At 50.3% G+C, this 25775-nt stretch overlaps 1 protein-coding gene across 1 annotated transcript in view; it reads right to left on the minus strand.

Annotated features, from left to right (window-relative positions):
• Nucleotides 1-18693: 18693 nt before the first annotated feature.
• The window catches only part of CRACDL (CRACD like), a gene marked incomplete at its 5' end in the record, with an annotated part of 50105 nt that continues 43023 nt past the window's right edge, over nucleotides 18694-25775 (minus strand). Inside the window, 3 exons of the mRNA XM_079792239.1 lie at nucleotides 18694-19549; nucleotides 20365-20509; nucleotides 21471-21658. Coding sequence (XP_079648365.1) covers nucleotides 19407-19549; nucleotides 20365-20509; nucleotides 21471-21658 — 476 coding nt within the window. The 3' untranslated portion in view covers nucleotides 18694-19406. The remainder of the gene's footprint in view (nucleotides 19550-20364; nucleotides 20510-21470; nucleotides 21659-25775) is intronic.

The following is a 25775-nucleotide window of genomic DNA, read 5'->3' on the forward strand; positions in this document are numbered from 1 at the left end:
TTCACCCTGGACTGCTCTGCTGTATCCTATCCCTCTTGTCCTGGTGCCTGTCTGTGACAGGCTCTATAGCATCAGCTGCTTCCGATCAGCTCTGATTCTGGAAACCACAGAGGTTCAAGGTCAGGCTCAGGAGTCAGAAAGACCTTACTCTTCCCAAGTCTGTGTTCCTGCTGCTTGGAAGGCCAAACATCAAAATGTCAGAGTCTGGAGTAAGGAATGGTTTATCAATCGAGAAGGTGCCAACCAAGAAGATGAGAGACCTAATCCTCAGATCCATCGTACCAGAGTTCAGGCTTCTTTTATGTCGAGGGAAGGGAAAAGGGGAGGGGCACGAGGTGATATCTGGGCACAAGCAGGGGTTCGAGGAAGATTGTGCTAGTTGATGTGAGTTTGTTTCCTGTGAATCTTGGATAGACAGTCATTATTATTTTTATTTGTACATACTTCCCTTATCTCCTCAGGAAATGCACCTTCTGGTAAGGGGCTGTTTTTGTAAAACTCAAGCCTCATTAGGATTCCTCCAATGATTAGCAGGTCTCTGTGGGAGGCTAAGCAGAAGCTATTAGCCTGAAGGTCATGGGAACAATGCAGACTTGGACAAGATGGAGTCAAAGAGGCTGAGCATTCCACTCTGGTAGATTCTGGTACCTGGGTTTAATGACTACCCTGTGACACATCACTGTGACCTTGGGCAAGTTCTTTACCCTCTCTAAGTCCCAGTTTCCTCATCTGTAAGACAGGAATGATAACATTGACCTCATAGTGTTGTTATAAGGATTAAATGAGATGGAGCTCGTGGCTCATTTTGTAAGTGTTCAAAAGAACTTCGTGTCTGGGAAGGGCAGAACACAGAGTCCTCAGAGCATGGCATTCATTTCGGCTGTGTTTAGATGGATAAAGACAATGGGTCAATGGATGTTCCTGCCAGATGACATGTGACTAAATTATCAGCTTTCCCTAAAATAGTAGAAAGAAAAAATGAAGAAACATTAGTTGAGCATTTTCTATGTGCCAGGTGTCTGACATTCAGTATCTCATTTAATTATTTTAATAACAGCCCCATGCTGTAGATGAGGAAACCGAGGTTCACCCAGCTAGTCACTATGACAATATCACTGAACACTCCTGCAATGTGCTAAGGTCATGTACTCACTCGTTTAATCCTCATAACCCTATGAGATAGTGTGACATTATGATTTATAAGAAATAGAAACTTGGTTTTCATCTCATTCCTGGCTCCAAGCTCCAGCAACCCTCGAATTTCCCAAATGTTGAGACTGATAAATGTGTCTTTTTTATGTTAATGAGGCAGCTTTTGGACCCCAGTCAAGGACCCCAGTTGCCAGGAAAGCCAAATGTGATTTGAAGGTTGGAACTTTTGATCCCACTCCCTGACCTCCACAGAGGGAAGAGGGGCTGAAGGTTGGACCAGTCACCAATCTCCAATGGTCAATGATTTAATCAATCGTGCCGAAGTAATGTGATGAAGCCTCCTTAAAAAACCCAACAGGAGAGAGTTGGAAGAGCTTCTGGGTTGCTGAACGTGTGGAGGTGCAGGGAGAGTGGTGTGTCTGGAATGGGCATGGAAGCTCCCTGCCTTTCCCCCATACCTTGGCCTATGCATTTCTTCCCTCTGGCTATTTAAGTTATATCCTTTTACAACAAACAGGTGATCTAGTGAGTAAATGTTTCTCTGAGTTCTGTGAGCCGCTCTAGCAAATTGAACCCAGGGAGGAGGTCGTGGGAACCTCCAATCTGTAGCCTGTCAGTCATAAGCACAGGTAACAACTTGGTCTTGTGACGGGCATCTAAAGGTGGTGGTGGGGGCAGTCTTGTAGAACTGAGCCCTTAACCTGGGATCTGATGCTATCTTTGGGGAGATAGGGACAGAATTAAGTTGAATTGTAGGACATCCCGCTGGTGTTGCTGCATTGCTTGTTGTTGGCGTGGGGGAACCCTCCACACATCCCCACACACATTGAAAATGGTCTCAGAACACCAAAAGAAGGGGTATTATTATCATCCCATTTTGCAGACAAGGAAACTGAGGCACGGAAGTAATTAACTCACCCAGGGCCATCTATATTAAATTGCAGATCTGGGATACAAACACAAATAAATCTGATCCCAAAGCCCGTCTCTTTTCCATTTTCTATGCTGTCCACTGAGAACAAAGCAGAGGGTCCTAGTAGCCCCCATACCTAGCAGAAAGACAAGCTGCAAAAGGCACAATGTATGGGATGCTGGACCAATGAAAAGGAGGTTCAATCAGGGAGCAGGCTCTTTGGGGATGACTTGAGGGCACTGAGATGCCTTCATCAAGGTCTTCTCAACCTTCCTGCCTGAGAATACATAGAGTGCTGTTCTGTAGCTGAAGGTTATTTGTGGTTTGGGGTTTGTCAAAACAGCTCTTAACAGCTGTAACTTTCTCTGATACATATATCTGTGTATATATATCTCTATATTTATAGACACATAAATGGTTTTTCTCACATCATTTTGATAGCAGAGAAGGGTGAAGATCTCAAAGGCTCTGGGGTTGTGAGAGGGGACTGGAGAACTCTGAGAATCATGGGCCTCACCTCCCTTTTCATTCTACCCAGGCTGTTCTTAAAGGTTTGTGTGCAGAGTACCTGGAAGGAGGTCAGACTCTCCGGCTAGACCCAATCGTCTCCTTCTCTCCAAGGCTGATCTGATGGGAAAGCAGCTGTCCTTCGTCTGTGCCTCACTCTACTTGGCTAATCCAGTGCTGGGAACTAGACACCTGGGTCAGGGAAGTTAGCTTACTCACAGACGCCCTGTGTTGAGCCGGATAATAACCAGCTGTTCCTACCCTCTGCAGAGCCAGTAATCTGGGCAAACGGTTGGTCCCTTCTTCCTGCTCCTTCAACCTCACTCCTCCGGGCTCCAGAACAGGCCCCTTGACACGGCTGTCCACAGCGATTGTTTTGCTCCCCCAGGTATTGTTTGTTGAAGTTCAGTGGCCCTCGTGAGAGGAAGAAATACCCAAACGGCAACTAACTGTCAGAGCTCCATTTCCTGTGCTCTTTCCAACCACAGATGTGGAATGTTTTATTTAAAAAAAAAAAATCACGATACTTACTCAGGTGAAAAGAGTACCCCAGCCAATTCCAGTCCAGGTGGGGGCTTGGTCTCCTAAGCCTCTCTCCCACCCTCCTCCAGAGGCACCCCCACTGCAAGGGGAGACCCCAATTTCTTTAATGAGGATGGGAAACAGCAGGGGGTAGCTTGAGGGGGCGCCTGGCACCAGTTAATGTTCTACTCCTTAATCATAGGGCCCAAATTCCATGGGCTTCCAGAGAGGACCAGCATCCACATGGGGTTGGGAACATGCCCTGGGAACAAGGCAGGTGCAAGGTGTGGCCTTAGGCAGGGGGTGGGGACAGGACAGAAGGAAATTTGCTCCCCACAATCCACTCTCTGTTGAAAGACCGTTGATGAGGTTCAAAGTTTCTCTCACCTTGGTTTCTCATTTTCTGGGCTGGGTCACTATCACGATCAGGGTACTATATTAAGTTATTCACAATTCTTTACACTTTAACCTTTTGCACTCGCTTGCTTTTTTCTCGATTCCTTTATTCTAATGCTAACCGTGTCGAGTCACACTCGACATCCGAGTGCAAAAGGTTAAGAATCATCACAGCACAGCTTCCCAGATCATGTTTTAAAAGGGAGATAGGAGAGAAATCTACACAGGGCGAGGGTGGCTGGGACCTCCTTGGGGGCAGAGTTGGACAGAAGGACACTCCTAAGGACACCAGACGTGACAGAAGGATGGGACACAGGTGGTGTGTTGGTTTGCTTGGGCTGCTACAACCAACACCACAGACTAGGCCGCTTAAACAACAGAAATCCATTTTCTCACAGTACTGGAGGCTAGACGTCCAAGATGAAGGTGTCCGCAGGTTTGCTTTCTTCTCAGGCCTCTCTCCTTGCCTTGCAGATGGTTGTCCTTTTGTTTGTGAAGTCTGTTTCCTAATTTCTTCTGGTAAGGACATCAGTCAAGTTGGATTAGGGTCACTTTAATGATCCCATTTTAACTTCATTACCTCTCTAAAGGCCCTGTCTCCAAACACAGTCATAGTCTAGGGTATGGAGGGTTAGGACTTCAACATATGAATTTTGGGGGGCCACACTTCAATACATAACAGATGTCAAGGAAGACAAAGTCCAAACACAGCCTCCTTCTCTGGCTTGTGGAGAACATTGGGGTCACATGTCCCTGCAGGAATTCCCTGGAATATGGGCTCATCCTTCCCTCCAAGAGGATGTCCTAGGCCTGGGGTGCCCGCCTGGGGTGCCCACCTGGGGTTCCCGCCTGGGGTGTCTGCAGAGCAGGGGCAGTCACTGTGGGCTCAGGGACTGGCCCACCCAGGAGCCCAGGAGCCTGGACAGGAGACCCAAGAGGGAGCAGGCCCTCTCCCTGCTTCTCGGTTATGAAACTCCATGCTAATTTAATAGTTATTAATAATTGATAACACCATCTCACAAGGATTATTTGCATAGTGCTGGGAGGCTAGAAAATTAGTGGTAATAAAATTTCAGCATTAAGATAAAACTGGGTTAAGAGTTTTCCTGCCTCTGTCTTAAATGTTTCTGTATATAAAATATTCATTTTTAAGTTATAATCTAATCATCAAAGATGTCCCTGTAGGCTCCCATGTGTAAAAATCGAATGTGATAATGTAAATCAATAAACAAATAGCAATAAACAAATTATAAGAAAATAATCATTGGGGACGTAATGACAACATTATTAGAGTAACAGGTCAACATAAAGAATATGAACAGGACAGGAAGGCGCGGGGGCTGCGTCTGTTACGTGGCTTGCAGGTTCAGCCTTTATCCGCCCACTGGCAGCTATGATTTGACATGTTACAGAGAACCGGAATAAATCAAGCAATGCTCAGAGAGTTTGGAGTCACACTTTATTCACCATGGTGGGCTTAGAGAAAATGAATTCAAATTCTAAGCAAAGCTACAACTTCCCTTTTTACTAAAGAGCCAGCCCTACGTGTGCTTAGTGGTTATCTCACTGCTGGCCTTGAAAACAACACAGTTCTCTCCAATTAAAAAATGCACCTGGCATGGCATTGAGAGCATGGGCATATCTAGTCTCTGGCCTACAAGGTCAGACAGCTAAGTTTATCTTCCTCATTATTCAAGCAGGCTAACGCAGGCTAGAAAGCAAAGCAATTTTTTTAGAATAAGAGGCCGTCTAAAAAATAGTAGAGAATTACAAACTGTAGTTTTACAAAATAGGGGTTAGCCTTCTCAGACAGATGCTGGGTTAGTCTCCTCAAGGCCACGGAAATGCGCTCCGCACGTGGTCCTCAAAATGATCCCATGAATGGCAGAGGTAAAGAAGGTGAAGTGCAAACGGGTTCAGTTCTTGGGACTGCCCAGCGTTTCCATTGCGAACGTGGGTGCCTGTTGCGTCCCCGCTCTCCAGTCCGGCTGCTCATTCTTTGTTCCCAGTCTCTAAACACTGGTGTCCCTGGGGTTTGTCTAGCGCTTCTACTCTTCTCTGTCCACACCCCTTTCCGAGGGGGTTTTACCATTCTCAGAGCCTTAAAAAAGGTTGGTGCTGACAACTCCAAATTTATATCTCAGGCCGAGATTCCCCACTGAGCTCCAGACTCACTGAACTCTCTATCTCCCTGGCATCTCCACTTCGAGGTGCTCATCCCCTCCCTTCACTGCTCCTCCTTCCATCTTAGTCAATGGCAACCCAGCCATTCACTTGCTCAAGAAATAATCCCAAGAGGGGTCCTTGATCCCTCCTTTCCCTTCACTCCCCATAGCCAACTCTTCAGAGAGTTCTTTTAGTTCTGTCTGCAGTCTGTCTACTTCCATCCATCTTCTCCCTCACCACACCGGTCCAGTCACCATCATCTCCAGGTGAATTTGTAAAGTAGCCTCCCAGTGGGCTCCCCACTGACACTCTGCCCACTCAACCAGCAGCCAGAGTGATTTAGAAGTAAAAATTAGATCACCCACGCCACTACCACCCCAGTCTGCGTCACACCCTTCAGCAGGTGTCTGCTGCACTTAGAGTAACACCCAAGCTTCTTACTGCACCCCAAGGCCATGTCCGAGCATGCTCCCCTCACCTCACCAGCCCCATCTTGAACAATCGCCCCTCTCTCAAGACATTCTGGCTGGACTGGCCTCTCATGGTCTTCTAGGACTCTCCTCCGTCAGTGAAACCTCAGGGCAGTGGCCTCAGCATCCCCCAAAGGCCGTTAGAACTCTCCAGACCCACCGAGACCTACGGAAGTGGACCAGAATTCCCACAGGCCCTCAAAGGAAGGGCCTCCTGGCTGCCCGGCGGTGGGGCTGAAGCCTCCAATCCCTCTGGGAGGCTCATTTCTCGGGCAGCTGCTCCCGTCCTCCCGAAGTCACCTGCAGGGCGAGCCCTGGTGGAGTGGAAAGAGGCTTATTGTGACTAAGAAAAGATGCTCCGCTCACCCCCAACAAGCAATCAGCAGGGCTTTGTGCCAGGAACCAGGACAAAGACCAAACATATGTATTTGTATGTGTGTGTGTGTATACATATATATATGTATACACACACACACACACACATACATACACTGAGTGGCCAGATTATTATGATCTCTGAACGCATAATAATCTGGCCACTCAAGTGTATATCCTATATAATAAAAGGCTAATATGCAAATTGTCCCCTCGACCAGGAGTTCGACCAGAAGGCAGGCTGGCCAACCGCCCATGTCCCCTCCCCCTGGCCAGGCTGGCCGGACCCCACCCATGCATGGATTCATGTACCAGGCCTATATATATATATATATATATATATATATATATATATATATATGTGTGTGTGTATATATATATATATATATATACACACACACATACACACACACACATATATATGTATATATGTGTGTGTGTGTATATATATGTATACACACACACATATATATGTATATATATGTGTGTGTGTATACACACACACACACACACACACACACACATATACACTGAGTGGCCAGATTATTATGCGTTCAGAGATCATAATAATCTGGCCACTCAGTGTGTGTTTATGTGTATATATGTATATGTGTGTATGTGTATATATGTATGTGTGTATATATATGAATGTATGTGTATATGTATATATGTGTATATATGTATATATATGTGTGTGTATATGTATGCATGTGTATATATGTATATATGTATGTATGTGTGTGTGTGTGTGTGTATATATATTTTATTCCATCACAGTGGCACGGGGACCACGACGGGAAGAGCAGCTCTGTACATAGGAAGGTGGAGAAGAAGCCGGGCAGGCATGGGGAGCTCAGAGCCAAGGTCGAGGATGGAGACATGACGCTGGTAATTGTTAGCATGTGGATGACAGGAATGTCACAAATGAAAAACTTCAGTGATTTTTCCTGGATTTTAGAATCAACTCCAAACTCCTGCATACTCTCTCCCCCAGGGCTCCCTCCTCCCTCAGCTCCTCCTCCTCACGGTTCGGGTTCGGGTCGCAGTGCAGACACCACAGGCCTGGCATCCCCGCTGCCCCTGCCCCGTCTCCCACAGGCCGTCACCGGGAGTCACTGTGCAGGAGGCCGCACTGTCTTTGCCTGGGACCTGACTCATTCTTCCCTGTGTATCCCCAGCACATATCCGGTGACTGGCTCCCGGTGGAAGGTCAGTCAATATTTGTCAAAAGGAGGTGGGGTGGGATGAGCTTCCTGAGACCTGTGAGCCAGCCCCAGAGCGCGCGGATCCCAGCGGGGCTGGTGCCCGGTCACCGGCATCGGCCAGCCCCTCCCAGATGCTGTGAGTGCGGCCCCAGGGTGGCAGGAGCACGGACAGGGATGCCAGGCTCGCAGGGGTGCCAGGAGCACGTGCTGTTTGCCCCTTCAGTGTCGGCCTCCCCTTTTCTGGCCACATTTCAGTCCAGTCTCGAAAGCCTGGCCACCCCATGAGACTTTCCTCCGACCGGCCCTGGGTAAATACAGCCGCTGCTGCCTGTCCCTCCTGCTCCCAAACGCATCTTCCCGGAGTGCAAGCTCTAATTCCTTATTTCTACACTGAACCTCCGCTTACGGCTGTCACGCACGGCAAGGTGCTGATCTGCCTCTTTACACGCGTGGCAGCTTTTGGAGTGTCACTGCTCTGGCAAGAAGCCACGGTCACCGGTTGGGATCACCGGGGGCATGAGGCTCCCTGGGGTAAGTCAAGGGCCCTTCAGGGAGGCTGCAGCAGTGAGGACAGCAACGAACCCCGTCAGGTTCCAGGAGCCAGGTATCACCTGTGCAAACCAAACAGGAAATGTCTGACCCGTTCTTTATGAAACTGGATCCTCCTCTCAGAGGCAGGGTGTCTCAGAGCACCCCGGGATGAGAATGGCTCTGGGAAGCAGGAAGAGGACCAGGAACCCCGCGGCCCTCCTGCCCCAGCCAGGCCCACACTGGGCAGTCGCCTGGAAGTGGCTGGAGGAAGCAATCAGGACGTCTCCTTGGCGTGGGCGGGTGCGCACCGTCCTCAGAGCTGGCTGGGAACCAGAGCCAATGCCGAGGTACACAGCCTTGCTCCTGCCTCTGGTTCGAAGTGGAAGACATGGCAACAGTCTCCCCAGCCTCCTCCTGCCCCCACAGCCCCATCCCCATACCCGATCCCTGGTGGCTTCCCCCCTCAGTGAATGCACTTTCTTATCCACCAACCGGTTTCTGAAGGGGGGGAATCACAGCAGATGAATCATCAGTCTAGACAACCATGTCCCAGTGTCACTCCAGACTAAGATGTGTGTGGACAGCCGAGACAGTTACTGTCCTTTAAATATGACATTAGAAATCACTGTTAGGTGGTGTATTAGTCAGGGTTCTCCAGAGCAACATAACCAATAGGAATCATATAAAGAGATTTATTACAAGGTATTGGCTCACAGGACAGGACGATGAACGTTCAATTATCTGCTTTGTGCAAGCAGGAGACGCAGGAGGCCGGTGGAGTTGGAAGGCTGCAGAGCAGAGTCCAGTCCGAGTCGGAAGGCCTGAGAACCAGGGGGTTGGAAGCGAGAGGAGACCGCTGTTCCAGCTGGGCCTCGGCAGAGAGAGAGAGAGAGCAAGCCCAGCCTCCCTCTGCCTCCTCGTTCTATTTGGGCCTTCAACAGATTGGATGATGCCCACACCGGGGAGGGCCATCTGCTTCACTCAGTCTACCTGTTTAAATGCTAAGCCCTTCTCCAAACACCCTCACAGACACACCCAGAGAGACAATTCAGCCGGCTCTCTAGGCACCCAGGGGTCCAGGAGAGGGGGCACATAGAATCAACCATCATGGTTTTCATGGTGGTTTTCCCCTCCAAGTGTCTGAAATAAGGTTAGTCCGTGTCCCCTTCGCAGCGTCACAAAATGCAAACGAAACGGCACCTACATGCTTTGGCGTTTTCAAAACCAAGTCCACCCTGCCGTGTCCCTGTGCAGCCCCAGGAGCTGCTTCTCAGGCCACGGTCCGACGCTGTCCTCAAAGTGCAAGCTGAGTGGTTACAATTTGCAGGTGATATTTAAGTGGTGCATTACAGAAAAAAGAAAAAAAATGCTTTTTGATTCGTTCCTATTTTAAGTAACATTCTCGGCAACACATTTATGCTTTCCGTGCAGAGGCCATAAGTAAATATTGTGGAAAGCACATCTGCAAACCTCCCAAGGCCTTGGTCACCGTGGCGGATATCAAAGGCCCCCAAGCCTCAGCACTGAATCACATGGTCAGAAATGCAGTCATACATCTGTAGTCAAGGCTTTCCAGGAGAAATGTGAACTACAAATCAACTGGCCTCAGACAATTCATTTATTTAATTTATCCTTTGGATTTAGAAGGGAGCCAATTAATTTAAAGATGCTTTCATTTGGTGCTGGCTGCTCTAGGTGGTTCTTCGTTGAGAACGTTAAGTTCCTGGAACCAATGACTCACATCTTACATTTCTGTGCATGGTGTTCAGCCCCTTGAACCAAGCCTTTTCCATTTCAGAAGCTCAAGGGATTAACCCTTCAGCACCTCCGAGGGGACTCTACTTGGATTGAGGTGCTAAAAGGACTTTTCTTCCAAGGGAGAACCCTTCCAGCTGACAGACCTGGCTCAGAAAATACCCACGCAATCATCAAGTGCTACCGAGGCTCAAAGAGCATTTCTGGAACTTTTGCTGGGAACACCAAGCCCGGGACCCTGTGAGCCAGTGCGTGAACTCAACCCCACCTCCCCCGCTCCCAGGTGAAGCATTCATTCCTTACTTACTGCAGCTTAGGCAGTTGACCTCACTCTTAGCCTTCCAGGCTGATAAAATGATCAATAATATCAAGACACAGGGAGGACGGAGAAAACAGTTCTACTTAACGGATTAATAATATTCTTTCAAATATCCCTAGTATGAAGAACTGGGGCCTATAACCTCTTTGGAGAAGGGTAAATTCAGGTTAAAACCCTGCTTTGGAGACTTTTACAAACTACTAAATCTCTTTTAAAAATGGTTATTACTTGTATTCAAACAATGGAAAAATATAAGCAATTGTTTGATATAAAACTAAAATTTTCCATGTTGTATGAATTATTTGGTTTGGATTTTTGACAAAGGCAAACCTACCTTGTGTATTTCCAATAGTGGGGAAATGTACACACAGCTTCATGTTTTCTAGGTTGCCAGCTAATGGATAAGAGAGAAGACTCACATACACATTTACCTTACCTCCTGCCCATCATTACTCCATTTTATACTCTTACTAGAGGCCTGGTGCACGAAATTTGTGAACTTGGGGGAGGGGCATCCTTAATCCGGCCTGAGCCCTTTTGCAGTCCGGGAGCCCTCAGGGAATGTCTGACTGCCATGGAGGCAGGAGAGGCTCCCGCCACTGCAGCTGCACTCACCAGTCATGAGCCCGGCTTCTGGCTGAGAACAGAGGGGAACCAGCAGCAGAGTGGGTAGCAATAGGATCCTGGAAGGTGAGAGGTGGATGTGATGACACTGCTGAGTCTGCACAGCAAAGTGAGCCGCAGCTCAGAAGATGCAGAAGAGAAAGCTGCCTGGAAACAGAACCTTGCCTGGGCTTCCCCTCAGCTCCTAGCTCAGAATCCACAGGCACAAAACATGCCAGGGGAAAGAGAGGCCAACATTAGGCTGGTTCAACAAAGGTATCTGAAGAACTGTGTCCCCTTAGGCAGTTACCTCACAGTGCCAACTCCCAATAGGACCCCCGCTAAATAAACCAGGAGGTCCTGGTTTGATGGGTAGGATGCTCTCTGTGGAGAGATGGCTGCCCTCTAATGAAATGGCCTGGTAAGGGCAGGTGGAGGGGCGGGGGTTGGGTTAGGCCCCAGTGTGGATGTTTGTGCCCCGTCCCAGAGGAAAGTCCTCCTTATTTGGGGCCTTGTGGGATGGGAAGGAGTGGTTAGCTACCTGTTTCCTGCCTATGCATTTTATTTTTTTTAAGTATATTTTTATTAATTTCAGAGAGGAAGGGAGGAGAGAGAGATAGAAACATCAATGATGAGAGAGAATCATTGATCAGCTGCCTCCTGCATGCCCGCTATTGGGGATTGAGCCAGCAACCTGGGCATGTGCCCTGACCAGGAATTGAACCATGACCTTTTGGCTCATAGGTCAATGCTCAACCAGCGAGCCATGCTGGCCGGGCCTGCCTATGCACCTTAAAGTTGAGCCTATCAGATGATCTTCCCATCCATGGACTCGGTCTTCCCATTCTGGAATGGGACTTTTGGGAGAAAAGGGCTACTGAACCCACAGCGCACTCCCCAAATCAACCAGCCTGGCTTTTGTCGATAAATACAGATGGACAACCAATACAGCCCCGAGGAAAAGCAACAGCTTCAAAGAGAAGAACCGAGACAAGTAACCCACGGACGGCTCCCAGGGGAAGGAGAGAGAATGGCAGAAAGGGAAGTCTCAGAGCTCGTTGGAGGGTTCACTTCCATGTAATAAGAACAGGTTCACCCGAAAAAGGAGCAGAGAACAAGAATTCTTGAAGATTAATGACAGGATTTCCAGGATAAGACTGCAAACTAAAGTTCGGTATGATTTTGAGGATTTGGTGGAGAATAAGACGGAAACAATCCATGTGGCTTTGATGCACAGGATGCTCTCTGTGGAGAGATGCATTTAGTACCAGGGGCTTGTATTTATTTTTCCAATCACATGACTTGGTTCTGTGTGATGATATTTACATAATTAAAACATTGTAAATACCATGTCTTAGTTTGCAGCTTTTAGGATCAACTTCTGGCAGAGCACCAAAGGCCTAGTTTGCTTACAAAATGGAATGTAAACATCAGAACGTGGGTAGTGGGAACTAACAGTGGGACTGGCAGCAGCTGGCTAGGACGGGGGCACTGCAGGGTGGGCAGGATAATAAGACCCTCACATCATGGCGGGAGGGTCCTGTTAATGGAAGAGGAAACAGCAAAGTTATAAGGTAAACAAAAGAAAAACGGCAAATAAGATGTTTATAAAAGACAAGTCTTGGGGAGTAGTGGAGAGAAGAGGTAATATGAGTCAGGCAGTTTTTCATATTTCATTGGGGAGACTCAGTAGATGCCAGGTAAAATTAATAAACCAAACAAGCATCGTATCTAGAGTTATGGGTATAGGAACCCCCAATACAGAAACTGTCCAATGTGGTTACTCCGGAGAGCGGGACTGCCTCTGGGGGTGCAGACCTTTGATTTCTCATTTCATATTGTTCTACAGGTCAGAAGTCAGCAAATTATGGCCCACAGGCTGGCTGCCTGTCTTTGTAAATCAAGTTTTACTGGAACACAATCACACTCATTTGAACAAAAAGCATGCCTCAGCTCTATATTATCTACAGTAAACCCACTTCAAGTATAAAGGTGTACTTGGGTCTAAAGTAAAAGGTTGGAGATAGATATACTGTGCAAACATTAACCAAGAGAAAGGTGGAGCAGCTATATTAATTTTAAAGTAAACTCCAGAACAAGGGAGATTATCAGGGCTAGAGAGGGACAGCCCACAAGAGGGCAAATCCCCAAGAAGACGTAATTCTACATGTTGGCACCTGAAAACAGAGCTGCAGAGTATCCAAGGCCAAAACTAACAGACCTGAAAGGAGACATGGACAAGAGGCGGAGTGTCCAGCACCCTCTTTCAGTAAATGACGGAACAAGGAGGCACCACATTGTAAGGACACAAAGGACTCAACCAACTTGATTTAAGTAGCACTTCCCGAGTGCCCATGGAGCACTGACTAAGAATAATCTCCAAGTTCCGTGCCACTGAATGCCAATGTCAAGGCTGCACTCCAGGCCCCAGGTAGTTTCGGTCTGAGACACCAGAGGAGAGCAGGGGTGGGTAACTTGAAAAAGGCTCCACAGGCATTTCTGATTCTTTTTCCTTCTGCTGCCTCCTTTCCATCTGCCCCTCCCCCGCGCCGCCCCCCCTACCCCCACCCCTCTCTGCTCCCACCGCCCCAGGAAAACCTCTGGGCTGGACTTAGACAAGCAGGGAATGAAGGAGGGTGAGGTATATGGGACTGAAATGATGTTTTGTTTTTTTTTAAATATATTTTATTGATTTTTTACAGAGAGGAAGGGAGAGGGATAGAGAGCTAGAAACATCGATGAGAGAGAAACATCGACCAGCTGCCTCCTGCACACCCCCTACTGGGGATGTGCCCGCAACCAATGTACATGCCCTTGACCGGAATCGAACCTGGAACCTTTCAGTCCGCAGACCGACACTCTATCCACTGAGCCAAACCGGTTTTGGCTGAAATGATGTTTTCTTGTAGACTGTTCCTGTGTGGAAACATCTAAATACCTTATTTATGCATCCATTCAGCAGATGTTAACTGAGCATCTTCCGTGTAGCAGGTATACCAGTGCTGAAGCCTGGCGAGGGCATCGAGGCACCAGTGAAAGACAGCGCTGCCAGGGCCGACGGGTGAGTTGCAAGTGGAGCCTGCAGCCTTCTCCGCACGGAACCAAAGGCGTGTCCTGACCACCCGTGAGGGGTTCAGAGGCTGAAGTTATCAGAAGCCGGGAGAGAGCATTAAACACTGGGGATTGTTCTCTTTTCCTCAATAAACAATAACCGGCCAGAAGTATCAAAGCTTTTGCTCAAGAAAAGAAGCTGACCTTCCTGTGTCTCAGCACAAGGCTCAGAGTTAGGGGGGCCCAAGAGGCCACCTCCCCCAGGCCAGAATCAGAGAGGCAGCCCAACCCTACGTAGGCCACACCAGACTTGTGCCTTACCAGCAGCCTGCTCCGGCTGCCGTAACAAAGCGCTGCAGGCTGGGTGGCTTAAACAACAGAAACCTGTGTTCTTGTCACTCTGGAGGATAGGAGCTCAAGATCAAGATACCGGTACAGCTGGTTCCTTCTGCAGCCTCTCTCCTTGGCTTGTGGATAGTCGTCTTCTCCTTCTGTCCCCACATGGTCTTCCCTTGTGTGTGTCTGTGCCCTACTCTCCTATCAGGACCCATCATAAGACTACCACCCACCTCAGTGACCTCATTTACCTTCATCACCCCGCAAAGGCCCTCTCTCAAAATAGAGTCACCTTCTGAGGTCCTGGGGTTAGGACTTCAACATGTGAATTTGGGGGACACCGGCCTGTAAGCGCCTGCAAGCCCAGCACCCAGTGGACAGGACCCTAAGTGGAAGAGAGCCGCGGGAACCGGCTGCGCCCAGTGCGGCGGCCCCGGTGGAGGCACAGAACCGCAGCCTGGAGGGGCAGGAGCTTCCGGGACGTCCAAGGTGCCCAGGTGACCCGGGACGTCTGGCTGCAGCCGCTGCCAGGAGAGCCGGCTGCCAACTTGGCCACAGTCAATGCAGTGCCTCGCCCCACAGCCGTCACAGATGTGTGCTGTGCTGAATGTTCGGCAGCACCAGAGGACAGTGCTCCCCGGACAGGGGCCAGGGCGGTGTGCGGCTGGGGCTCTGGGGGCTGCCCGCCATTAGGGGGGTGATAGCCACCCTCGGCCTCCTGCTTGGCTTGGGGAGCCGGGGCAGCGTCCCCAGGGGACGGGCCCGATCCTTCCAGAGGTCCTGCCAGATGAAGTGCGGGGTGGGCAACAGTGGAAGAAAACCATCTGGGCATTTCCCTCCTCGCCCTCCCTCGGGAAGGAAGGTGGAGAGCCCGAGTTTAAAGGCTTCAGCTTTTGAAAGATTGGGTTTATTTTTGTCCAAAGGACTCCCTCGTGAATTGCCCCTCACTTCCTCTGTCCGGGTAGCAGTTTTGCATGTTCCTACAATGAACACCAGGATCCCTTTTCCTGCGGGAAAACCCTTCGGGGCGACTTGTTCTTCAGTGGGTCGTGGGCTGAGGGTTGGCTTTGCTTTCCTGCACACGGAGTCGCCGAGGTGCGGGTGCGAGGCCTCCGCGGGGAGGGGGGGCGGGGGGAGGTGCGCACGCAAACTGGAGCGCCAACACCCAGCCGGGGCTGCTGTGGTTAATAATCCGGGATCACAGCACCGCGCCCCCCGCGCCCACGCTCACGCGCATCCCCCCGGAGCCGGCAGGAAGGGAGCGAGACAGCGCGGAGAGCAAGCCAGCCGCTGCTCCGCACCTGTGCGCTTCCGCCCGCGCGATTCCTGCTATTTGATCCTAATACACCTCCTCATTGCAGACTGTTTTCACCCCCAGGGAATAAATCACTATTCCCGCTGCCGGGAGTTCAGGAGGGCCGCCACGAGATGCAGGGGTCTGGCGGGGAAGCAGATCGGCACCCCTCCCCCGACACGGACGAAGAGGGAGGGGGCTGGGCAGGCCCATCTGCTGAGTGGCTGCCTCGGCCTGGCTTCCTTCGGTAATAAAAAGCTTTCAAAGCACTCTGAGCAGCCACATTCCGCATAAAAGCCCATTTGGACCATTTTCTGGATGGTTACTTCTCGGTTATAATTAGCATTAAGAGCCATGTAATGTAATTACATTTCAAAATGAAAGTGAAAGGCCCAGCCTTGCAGATCTAGAGCAGCTCCTGTCTGGCTGGCCAGCCATCCTCACGGCTTGCTCTCCGCGAGCGCAGGGAGCTCAGTCCTGGCCAGCATCCTGGCCCATGCTGCATGACTCCAACCGGGAACACCTGCCTCTGTCCTCCCAGGACCTCCCGCTCCGGTCCTGGTTGTTCCCTGTGGAGTTACGCAGGGTAAGTCAATTCTCCCCTCGTCCCTCAGACGCCTGAAGGCACCTCTCCTGTCTCCCCTTGGCCTCTCTGAGCTGAACATCCCCTTTCTCTGAAATCTCCACAGGACACGTCCTTGTCTTCTTGGCTGCCTCCCTGGGCCCCTCCTAGACAGAACTTTGTACATGGGATGCCCATCACTTCTGCTCTCAGCCCGTCAGCCAGAACTCGGCGACAGGGTCCCACGTGTAAGCAGGTGTGTGGGTTGGGTGGGAGTGGGTGCAGCTGGAGATGGAGTCTCTGGTTGGACATCTGCTTCCAGACTAGGCGAGGCGTTGACAGGTCTTTGGTGTGCCCCCCCCCCCCCACTAGCTATCTCTGCTCCTAAGACAGACTGTAGTTTGGGAGGTGTTAAATACATTTCTCTCAGACTGTGCATATGGTTATGATCTTAACCCCAACTAAAATATTAATGTGAAAACAAGTAAGGCCTTTTCACTTTATGACCCAAAAAAAGAACATAAAACTGCCCTATTAGATACTTGTTGCTAAGTAACAAATTACTCCAAAACTTAGTGGCTTAAAACAATAACAAACACTTGTTACCTAATATTTTCGGTGGGTCAGGATTTTGGAGCGGCCTGGCTGGGCAGTCTGGCCTGGGATCTCTCATGAGGCCACAGTCAGTATGTCAGCTGGGCGGGCTGCACTCATCTGAAGGCTTGCCTGGGGCTGGAGGAGCCAATTCTAAGGGGCTCATTCCCATGGCTGGCAATTTGGTGCTGGTGATTGACAGGAGATGTATTAGTGTGCTCCCACTGCCATAACAAAGTACCACAGGCTGGGGCTTAAACAACAGAGATGTGTTGTCTCACAGTTCTGGAGGCTGAAAGTCTGAGATCAAGATATTGACAGGGTTAATTTCTCGAGGCCTCTGTCCTTGGCTGGTATATGGCTGTATTTACCTCATGTTGTCACATGGTCTTCCCTTTGTGTGTATCTGTGCTAAATTCCTTCTCGTAAGAACCCCAGTCATATTGGATTAGGGTCCATCCTAAGGATCTCATTTAACTTAATTTCCTCTTGAAAGGTCCTGTCTCCAAATACAGCCACATTCTGAAACACTAGTTAGGCCAACATACAATTTATATTTGGGGGTGGACGGGGGTGGGGGGGAAGGTGTTATGAGCACAACTTAGGCCAGAGCAGGAGGTCTCGGTTCTTCCACCTGGGCCTCTGCACAGGCTGCTATAGCTTCCTCAAGCCCTGGCGACGGACTCCTCTCCTAGAGGACAGCCCTAAAGAGTGCAGGGTGAGGGCAGCAAGGCCTTCATCACCTCACTTCCGAAGTCACACGTCCCCTCTGCTACATGCCGCCGTTACGCGTGAGCACGGAGTCTGTCTCACAACCAGGGAAGGCAAATTAGGCTCTGCTTTTCGAAGGGAGGACTGTCGATAGTTTGTGGCACGTGTGAAGCCACTGCAGGCTGCCCTAGAATATTTCCGTTGTCTCTCTTAGGGTCCAGTACAAAGATGACGGCCTTTCCCGTTTTTCTTCCTCATTCTTCCACTGAAAACTGATGCAGATCTAGGGCCCATCCCACGGAGTGCACTTTTCTTAAAATTGCAGGGGCACCCCTATTAGCTCAAGTGTTTTTCTTCTCGATGATTTCTCTGCTGTGATCGTCTCCTCGGTGTGGGTGAGGGAGCCTTGCTATCCTCACATTGGCAGCCTTGCTCGAGCTGGAGACAGTCCCTGCAGTCCTAGGGAGGAGGGATGGTGTGGGGTAATAATAGCCAACGGGAAATTTTTTCTAGTTAAATCTATTCATGCCTCAGCTTTTAGAGCCAGCGTACACGGCTGGAGTTCTTGTTCAGAGCATTCACCCTGCCATTCCGTACTGATGCTACGACAGTGCAATCAACAAATCAACGTGGTGGGGGAAAATCTATCTCAGGACATTTACCATAAAGGCAGACCTGATTCAATTGTGTAGTTCTAACAGTTAGAAAAACAATTATTCATAAAGAAAAAAAATGCAATAAAAGTATCAAAACTTAGTGTATGAGGTCTTACTGATTCTAATGGCTGAATGTTCACAGCTATATACATATTCCCATGGAGATTTGCTTGTTCAAAAGAACAAATTGGAAATGTTTTTAAAAATAGAGGTATTATGTAACTGAGACATGATTCTGAGATTCCCAAAATATATGCTCTTTCTCTGCTGGCTTTTCCACATTCTGTATTCATGAACCATCCTGGCTAATAATTGAAAACCTAGTTTTTAATAGAAATATGCAAGTTAGATTAATTTGATGATAAAGAATTGTAACATTTTGGGAAATTTCATAGTCTTATATGTTGTACAAATAGATGAGAAGAGGAAAAACACCTATATTAACTTCTGGTTTCCAAAATAAACACCAACATTTTATTGGGAGAAAAAAGTCTAAGAAAAACCCAAACTCCAAAATCAACCCAATAGAGATTTACAATGAGATCTACATTAAATGAAACACTATACTTTGCATTTAACTCAGGGATGAGGACGTTCTCTAAATGTGAGTAGAAACAACATCTGACAGAAGCATGTTTGAAAGCTTTTATTGAACAGGCAATGCGTTGTGCAATGGCTAAGGACACAGATGCCTAGTGGAAAATTTTAAAAATTATTGTTGGAAACCGTCTATGAGTTGATGCGCCCTGCTGTGTTCTTCCCGCCCCTTCACAGAGTGACTGTCTTCAGGAAAACTGGCTGCTTTATCCCTGTTCTTGGAAGCGGCATCCTTATGTACCATAAATATCATGCCCAATAGGGAAGGAGAGGAGAAGGCAGGATCCGCAGGCAAGACCGCGGCCACAGACACAAGCCGATCTCAGGTGGAGGCACAGACACACGTTCTCCAGGTCCCAGTTTTGCATCCGTGTTTCATTGCCTTTTTCTTCCGTGTTGGAGCTCCTTTGATCAAGGGAATTCTGAAAGACTGGCATTCAGACCTCTGGGCACCGGGCCTTGTTCCTTGAACACCTTTTCAATGGTGTTCTTGTTTTCGGGCCCTGCTGGCCAGGCCTGTGGCTGTGTGTCTGTCTTCCCTGTTTGCCTGGCCCGTTCCTCCCCAAGCCCGCCCTCCCATAACCGGATGATAAAAATCACTCTTACGTTTCAGCGTCTTTGCCTTTAGTGGCAGTTTTTCACTAAAGTGACCCGTCAAGGTGGTGGACATTTTTTATCACACGCTGTCAACCTATTTTATAATTTGGGGCATGTCACTCCAAGCTTGAGACTTCTTTCTGGCAAGTTCCATCCAGGATGGCTGCTCTGCACTGGCATAGCTGGCTCTCTTCAGCTGGTGCAGCTCTCTCTCCGCCATCGCTGCCGACTGAGCTGCTGGGATGAAGACAACACAAACACACACACACGAGCAACGCGTTTAAATTTTCACTTAAGCCTCTGCATTTCTTTAAAATGCGCATCGAGGTCTTAACTGTGGTCTCAAACATGACATCCTTAATGTGCAAAAATGTAAAGAAGGTTTAGGCACAGAAAAACTGCTGTGACGAAAAGACTGACAGGAGGCTCCCATGCAGAGAGGAGAGAGAAGCTTCCAGAATAAAACTGCAGCCTGGGGGACTGGTTGTACAAGTGTGAATATTCTTAACACGACTGAACTGCACACTTAAAAATGGTTAAGGTGGTAAGTTTTGTTATGTGTATTTTACATAATTAAAAAGAAATGTGAAAGGTACTGACGCGTGGAACGTCAGAGATGAACGCTCCGCGAAAGAAGCCAGACACCCAAGAACACGTGTTTTGTGATTCCGGGGTAAGAAGTGTCTAAGAAAGGTAAGGGCGGTATCAGAGACTGAAAGTAGATTGGTGGTTGCCTGGAGTGGGCGGGGAATGGTGAGTGCCTGTAAGTGGGCACAAAGTTGCTTTTTAGGGTGAGGTTCTAAGATTGGATTGTGATGGTTGGACAACTCAGTAAATATATACTCACTGTCAATTAGTACTCACTGAATTGTACTTAAAACAGGTGAGTTTTATGGCAATATCTCAATAAAAGCTATTTTAACAAATCAATGTGTCAAATGATTCAGAACAAAACAACAAAACAAAACAAAAAGACACACCAAAAAACCAAACCCGTGGGCCCACCCAGAAGGGTATTTCCGAGCGTTTGGGACTGTTTGCAGGTTTCATACCCAAGTTCTGATGGGACAAGGAGATCCCTCTTTGCAGCCCCTCCTGGAGGCAGAGCTTGGGCCCCTGCCTTCGGTCCACGGAGGGCTTCACGGGGGTGATCAGGAAAGACTTGCTGCGGATGAAGTCGGCCTGCCTCACGGGCTCCTATTAGGACACAAGGAAGACACACTCTGTCCGTCACCGGAGGCTCAGATGGGTCTGAGCAGAACCCCAGGCAGAGCCACGCGGTCTGTAACAGGAAGCGTGCGGCTGGCGCTGTCCTGGGGCTCTGCTTTGTGCTCTCACTGGCGCCAGCCTTCAGAACCAGGAGCTCGGATGCCCCGGGGCGCACACAGGTGTCCTGGGTTCTGCCTGTCCCCACCGCTGGCCTCAGCCCCGGACACTGGACGGCAGGGATCCCATTTGAAAGTCGAAATGAATGGTGTTTGGAAGTAGTTTTGAGGTTTATATGACACTTGGTCTGCTCACAGATGCCCCAAACCAGATCGCTGGTTCATACTTGTTTATAAATGTTGTCTGCACGCAGGGTTTCAGGCACGGGGATGACTGAGATTTGGGTTAAGATGAAGGGGAGCGGTCCTTCTGGGGGTTCTGCCCCCCCCCCCCCCCCCCCGCCTCCCACGGCTGAAACTCGCTGTGGCTTCACCGTGGTGGCTATTTGGGGGAACTCAAACGCCATGATTCTCAGCCTGCTTCCAAGCAGTTGTTTGGGGTTGAAAAAGCTGTTTTCAGTCCAGACTGCAAATGGACCCTGGGGGCAGCGCCGCAGCCCTGGCTGGGCGGAGGGGACCCTGACCTGCCCTGGCATCACCGGCAGGCACCCGGCAGCAGCAAAAGCGGGGCTGGCCCACCCCGAGCCGAGAGGCAGCTTTGACATGGTCCCGCGTCTGCCTGAGAAGCTATTTTAACCCTGCTCCATTTCTCCAGATGCTGCGTTGCCTAGGAGGCAGGGAGCAGAGAGCTGTCTCTCCCGCCTAAGCGATCCACCTGCTCCTCCGCCTCCCTAACAGCCCCGCGCACGCCGAGGCGGCCAGCAGCCCGCAGCCCCGGCCAGCTGCTCTCTCCACATCCACAGGCACAGGAAGGCTTTGCTCTCGGCACCCACCTGGGCCCTCTCGGGTGCCTTGGCTGGCTTTCCTATTTCGGGCTCCAGGGTCTGGGCCCCAGGCTTGTCCTCCTGGTTGGGTGGCTGCTCCGGGGCCCCTCTCCGCTTCTGTGGGGTGATGGTGATCCAGGGTGGCCCAGACTGGCCCTCGGCTCCAGGCCCCGATGCTGTGGGAGGCAGGCCCTTCTCTGTGGGTAGAGACACAAGGTTGTCAAAACACTCCTGGTCCCTCTTCAGTCTCACTTTTGTGGCTCCCACACCGAGGACACTGTGGGGGCGAGGGGAGCAGGGGGTGGTGGGAGGGGGAACCACGTCTGGGAGCCTCTCTGGGGGGGACTATTCCTTTTCTTTAGGGAACTTCGCTTCCTCATTTACGGGTGCACCAAAGAGACTGTGCTTCTCTAGTCTGAGCCACAAAGACTTAAATGCCACTGCTCCTATACACACATTTTAGAGCCAACTTCAAGTAAGGGATATTTTCTGGAATGACATAAAAGTACACAAGTAGATAAGATTTCTGTAACATAAGACCATCATTTTACACACTTCCTGATTGGTTTGGGGATTGTAGACACATTCTCCTTCTTTTTCTTTTAAAAATTGTAAGCATGCCCTTCCATTTGTAAGAATGACACCCAAAATAGCCACAGCTGTGCTCCTCCGTGTTCTAGAGAGAGGAGAAATAGTGCCTTTAAAACCATCACGTTTTGCTGAATTTTCTCCCACATTCACAGTGATCTTTGGGTGGTAAGACTGTGGGTCATTCCCCTCCTCCTTTTTAACGCTTCTGTATTTTCATATTTTCTACAATGGGAATTTATTACCTTCATTAAGAGAGAAAAAAAAAGCAATCTTTTTTTTTTTTTTTCAAGGAAACATACTGATGAAATAAGCGGCTTCTCACAGGTTCAAAAATACTTTTTCTAAAAAGTACCCGAGACCCAAACGTTGCCGCAGCCTGCCCCTCTGAACCTTTGCCTCCAGCACACGGAACAAAGACCGACTTCGTGTCCACCCGCCCACCCAGGCCCTCTGGTGTCCCGCCCACCGAGCACCTGGTCAGCCAGGTGAGGCAGCCGGTGCCCCAGGGCAGGTAGCGTCATTGTTCTCTGTGCTCTGAAATATGCCGTCCCCTGCTCTGGTGTGTTTGGGATACCACTCTGTTTGTTCTTGTTTCTGCCTCCAGTTCAACCTGGAGTCCTTTTCCCTCCGTCGCCTGGTCACCAAGGAGGGATGAGGGACAGGAGCCCCTGAGCACCTGTCTCCGGCCAGCCAAGAAGGGCTTCTCCGGCCTGGGCCCCTGGGAGCCCTGACCATCTGTCTGTCTCATCCCTTGTCTCTTCCTGCAGCTTCAGGCTCTTCCTGGCCACTGCCGTCTTCCCTGCTGCTTTGCATAAAGCTTGTGTCTCCCACAGCTCAAAGGAGAACCGTCTCCACTGAGGCTCGCGGCCCCGTGAAGCCCCAGCTCTCCATTCCCCTCCACCCTCAACCTGTGGCTCTGCCTGAAGCCCTCCAGCCAATTCCTGAGCCAGCTGCACGAGTGCTGCCAGCTGCCCCCCGCTGACCCAGAAGTCCGGATGTCTCTCCCACCCTCCCCCTGCTCACCCTGCAGCCCCGACCTGACCACATAACCGCTCTGGGTACCCTTCCTCCTTGGGTGCTGCCGCTCTCGGGCCTTGCCAGACTCGCTCCTGAACCCGCAGATTCTTCCTAGTTCCCACACCAGCCTTCATCTCTTCTGTTCTACTTCTGATTCCAACACTCATTGGCCCAGATTACTTCCCAGTGTATAGTCTAGCCCTCGTTCCTACTCTAAGGCATAGCCCAGCGTCTCCACTCCCCTTCTTCTCGCCCTCCCTTCCTTACAAAGCTCCAAGTCTAGTGCGGGAGACTACCAACAAGTAACCCTGGTGGAAACTGGAAAATGCTACAATTTATAAAGTGCTGTGTAGACTGGGCCTGAGCTAGTGGGCAGCATTTGAGGATGCGGTCTGGGGCTGGGGCCTGGAGAAGGAGAGCAAAGCTTCCGGGCCGAGCAGGGGGGCAAGGAAGGCCGCCCAGGAGGAGGGGCAGAGGCCGGAAAGGTGCAGGGCAGGAGGGCCAATGAAAAGGGCCCTCTGGCCTTCTCCCTGTCCACATGGGAAGCCTCCAGGGGTCAATCCAGGGTCACATCTGGAGGCTGCGTGAGGAGTACATCTGACTGGGGAACTGAGGAGGGAGGCTGTCACAGTCCAGAGAGGCGACGAGGGATTGGATGCCCTGTTCCAGAATCACCTCTTCTCGTCCGACAAGGCCACGCCCAGGCGCCACCTCCTCCCTGCAGCCTGCTCTGGTTCCTCAGCTGGACACTCCCTCCCTCCCCTAATTCTCCTGTAACTCTGAGACCTCTGCCCCAGTGGTTGGTACTGGACATGTCTGCTAGCGGACTGTCGACCCCGCTGGTACATGCTTCTGGTCATTAGAACGTACTTAACCAAGGCATGGCACAGACTACATGCCACGTCCTGTTCTAAAAGCAGCCCACTTACCATGTAATTTTACATGTTATTTACTTATCCAGACCTTGGCACATGAAAGGAAGCTGGGTGGCTGTCTGTTTTACAGAAAGTCTACACTTCTCACTCCTGGTTATTACTCCCTCATTCACAGAGTCCATACGCTATCTTCCTGGATTGTTTTTTTTTCTTTTTTCAATCTTTATTGTTGACTAGGGGCCCAGGGCGCAAATTCGTGCACCTTGAAAGGAACTGTGGGCTGCAAGGCTGCGGTGGGCCCAGGGGCGGATCTCAGCCCACCCTCCGCGCCCCCACCAGGCCACTCCCGCTGCAGCCCCCAGTCCCCTGTCAGCCGCAGTCCCACTGCCACTGCCACTCCCATGCGCTGACGGCGCCAACCCTGCTCGCACCTGCTGACTGCCCCAATCGCTCCTCAGGAGCAGGGGGAGGTGGAGAAGGTCGTACCTGCTGATGGCTCTGAGCAATTGGGACCAGCGCTGGGTGCCGGCAGTGGGTGCAAGTGGGGCCAGCGCTGGCAGCAGGTGTGAGCGCCTGGTAGAACTATGGTACGTGGGAGCAAAGAATTTTCAGTTACCACCAGAGGTTCCCCTGATGACAGCGACCGGTGCCCCACCTTGGTCTGGTGCCCCCGCTCACCTGCTCCACCATTCCACCACAGCTGACACCTGCCATGTTCCGCGTGCACCCCGTGGTGGTCAGCGCACATCATAGCACCCGGTTGTTTGGTTGTTCTGCCATTCGGTCTACTTGCATATTAGGGTTTTATATATATAGAAGATAGTATTACAGATGTCCCCCTCTTTTCTCCCCATTGCCTCCTCCACCTGGTTCCCGCCCTGCACCACCCCAGGCATTCTCCACCCTATTGTCTGTGTCCATAGGTAATGCATAGCCTATGTAATAAAAGCCCAAGGACCAAACCGTGGAACAACCAGAACGATGGGTCGACCAGTTGCTGTGATGTGCACTGACCACCAGGGTGCAGACGCTCAATACAGGAGCTGCCCCCTAGTGGTAGGTGCACTCCCACAGTGGGAGTGCCACTTGGCTGACCAGGATGAGCAGCAGGCCATGCCCCCCCCCCCAGTGCACGAATCCCGTGCACCGGGCCTCTAGTATACACTAATAAAAGATAAATATGCAAATTGACCGTACCTCCGCGATACCCACCAGCCAATCAGGAGTGAATATGCAAATTAACCCAACAGAGATGGCGGGTTAATTTGCATATGCAGGCATGGAGCAAAGACTAAAGACCGAAGTCTGATGACTGAAGACTGAAGACGACTGAAGACTGAAGAGGCTTGGCTTCTCCGCTGCGGCCAGAGTGAAGAAGCCAAGCCTCGCTGTGGCCAGAGCAGAGAAGCCTAGCCTCGAGGCTTGGCTTCTCCGCTGCAGCCGAAGCAAAGGCCTGAGTCCTGGGTGCCAGAGGAAAACCGGTGCTGGTAGACAGGGGAGGAAGGCCTATTGCACGAATCTTCGTGCAATGGGCCTCTAGTCTATAATAAAAGTGTAATATGCTAATTAGACCAGACAGCCGAACGGCCTTCCAGATGAAGCCGAGGCTGCAAGGGCCAAGGCAAGCTGCCGTGGCTGTGAGGGCCGAGGCAAGCCACTTTGGCTGTGAGGGCCGAGCCCCTTGCACAAATTTCGTGCATTGGGCCTCTAGTATGCATATAAGATCTTTGGTTAATCTCTTCCCGCCCCCTGCACCCCCTTCCCTCTGAGATTGGTCAGTCTGTTCCATGTTTCCATGCCTTTGATTCTATTTTATTTATTAGATTTCTTG

The sequence above is a fragment of the Cnephaeus nilssonii genome (genome assembly GCF_951640355.1).
Source record: "Cnephaeus nilssonii genome assembly, chromosome: 15".
Lineage (NCBI taxonomy): Eukaryota > Metazoa > Chordata > Mammalia > Chiroptera > Vespertilionidae > Cnephaeus > Cnephaeus nilssonii.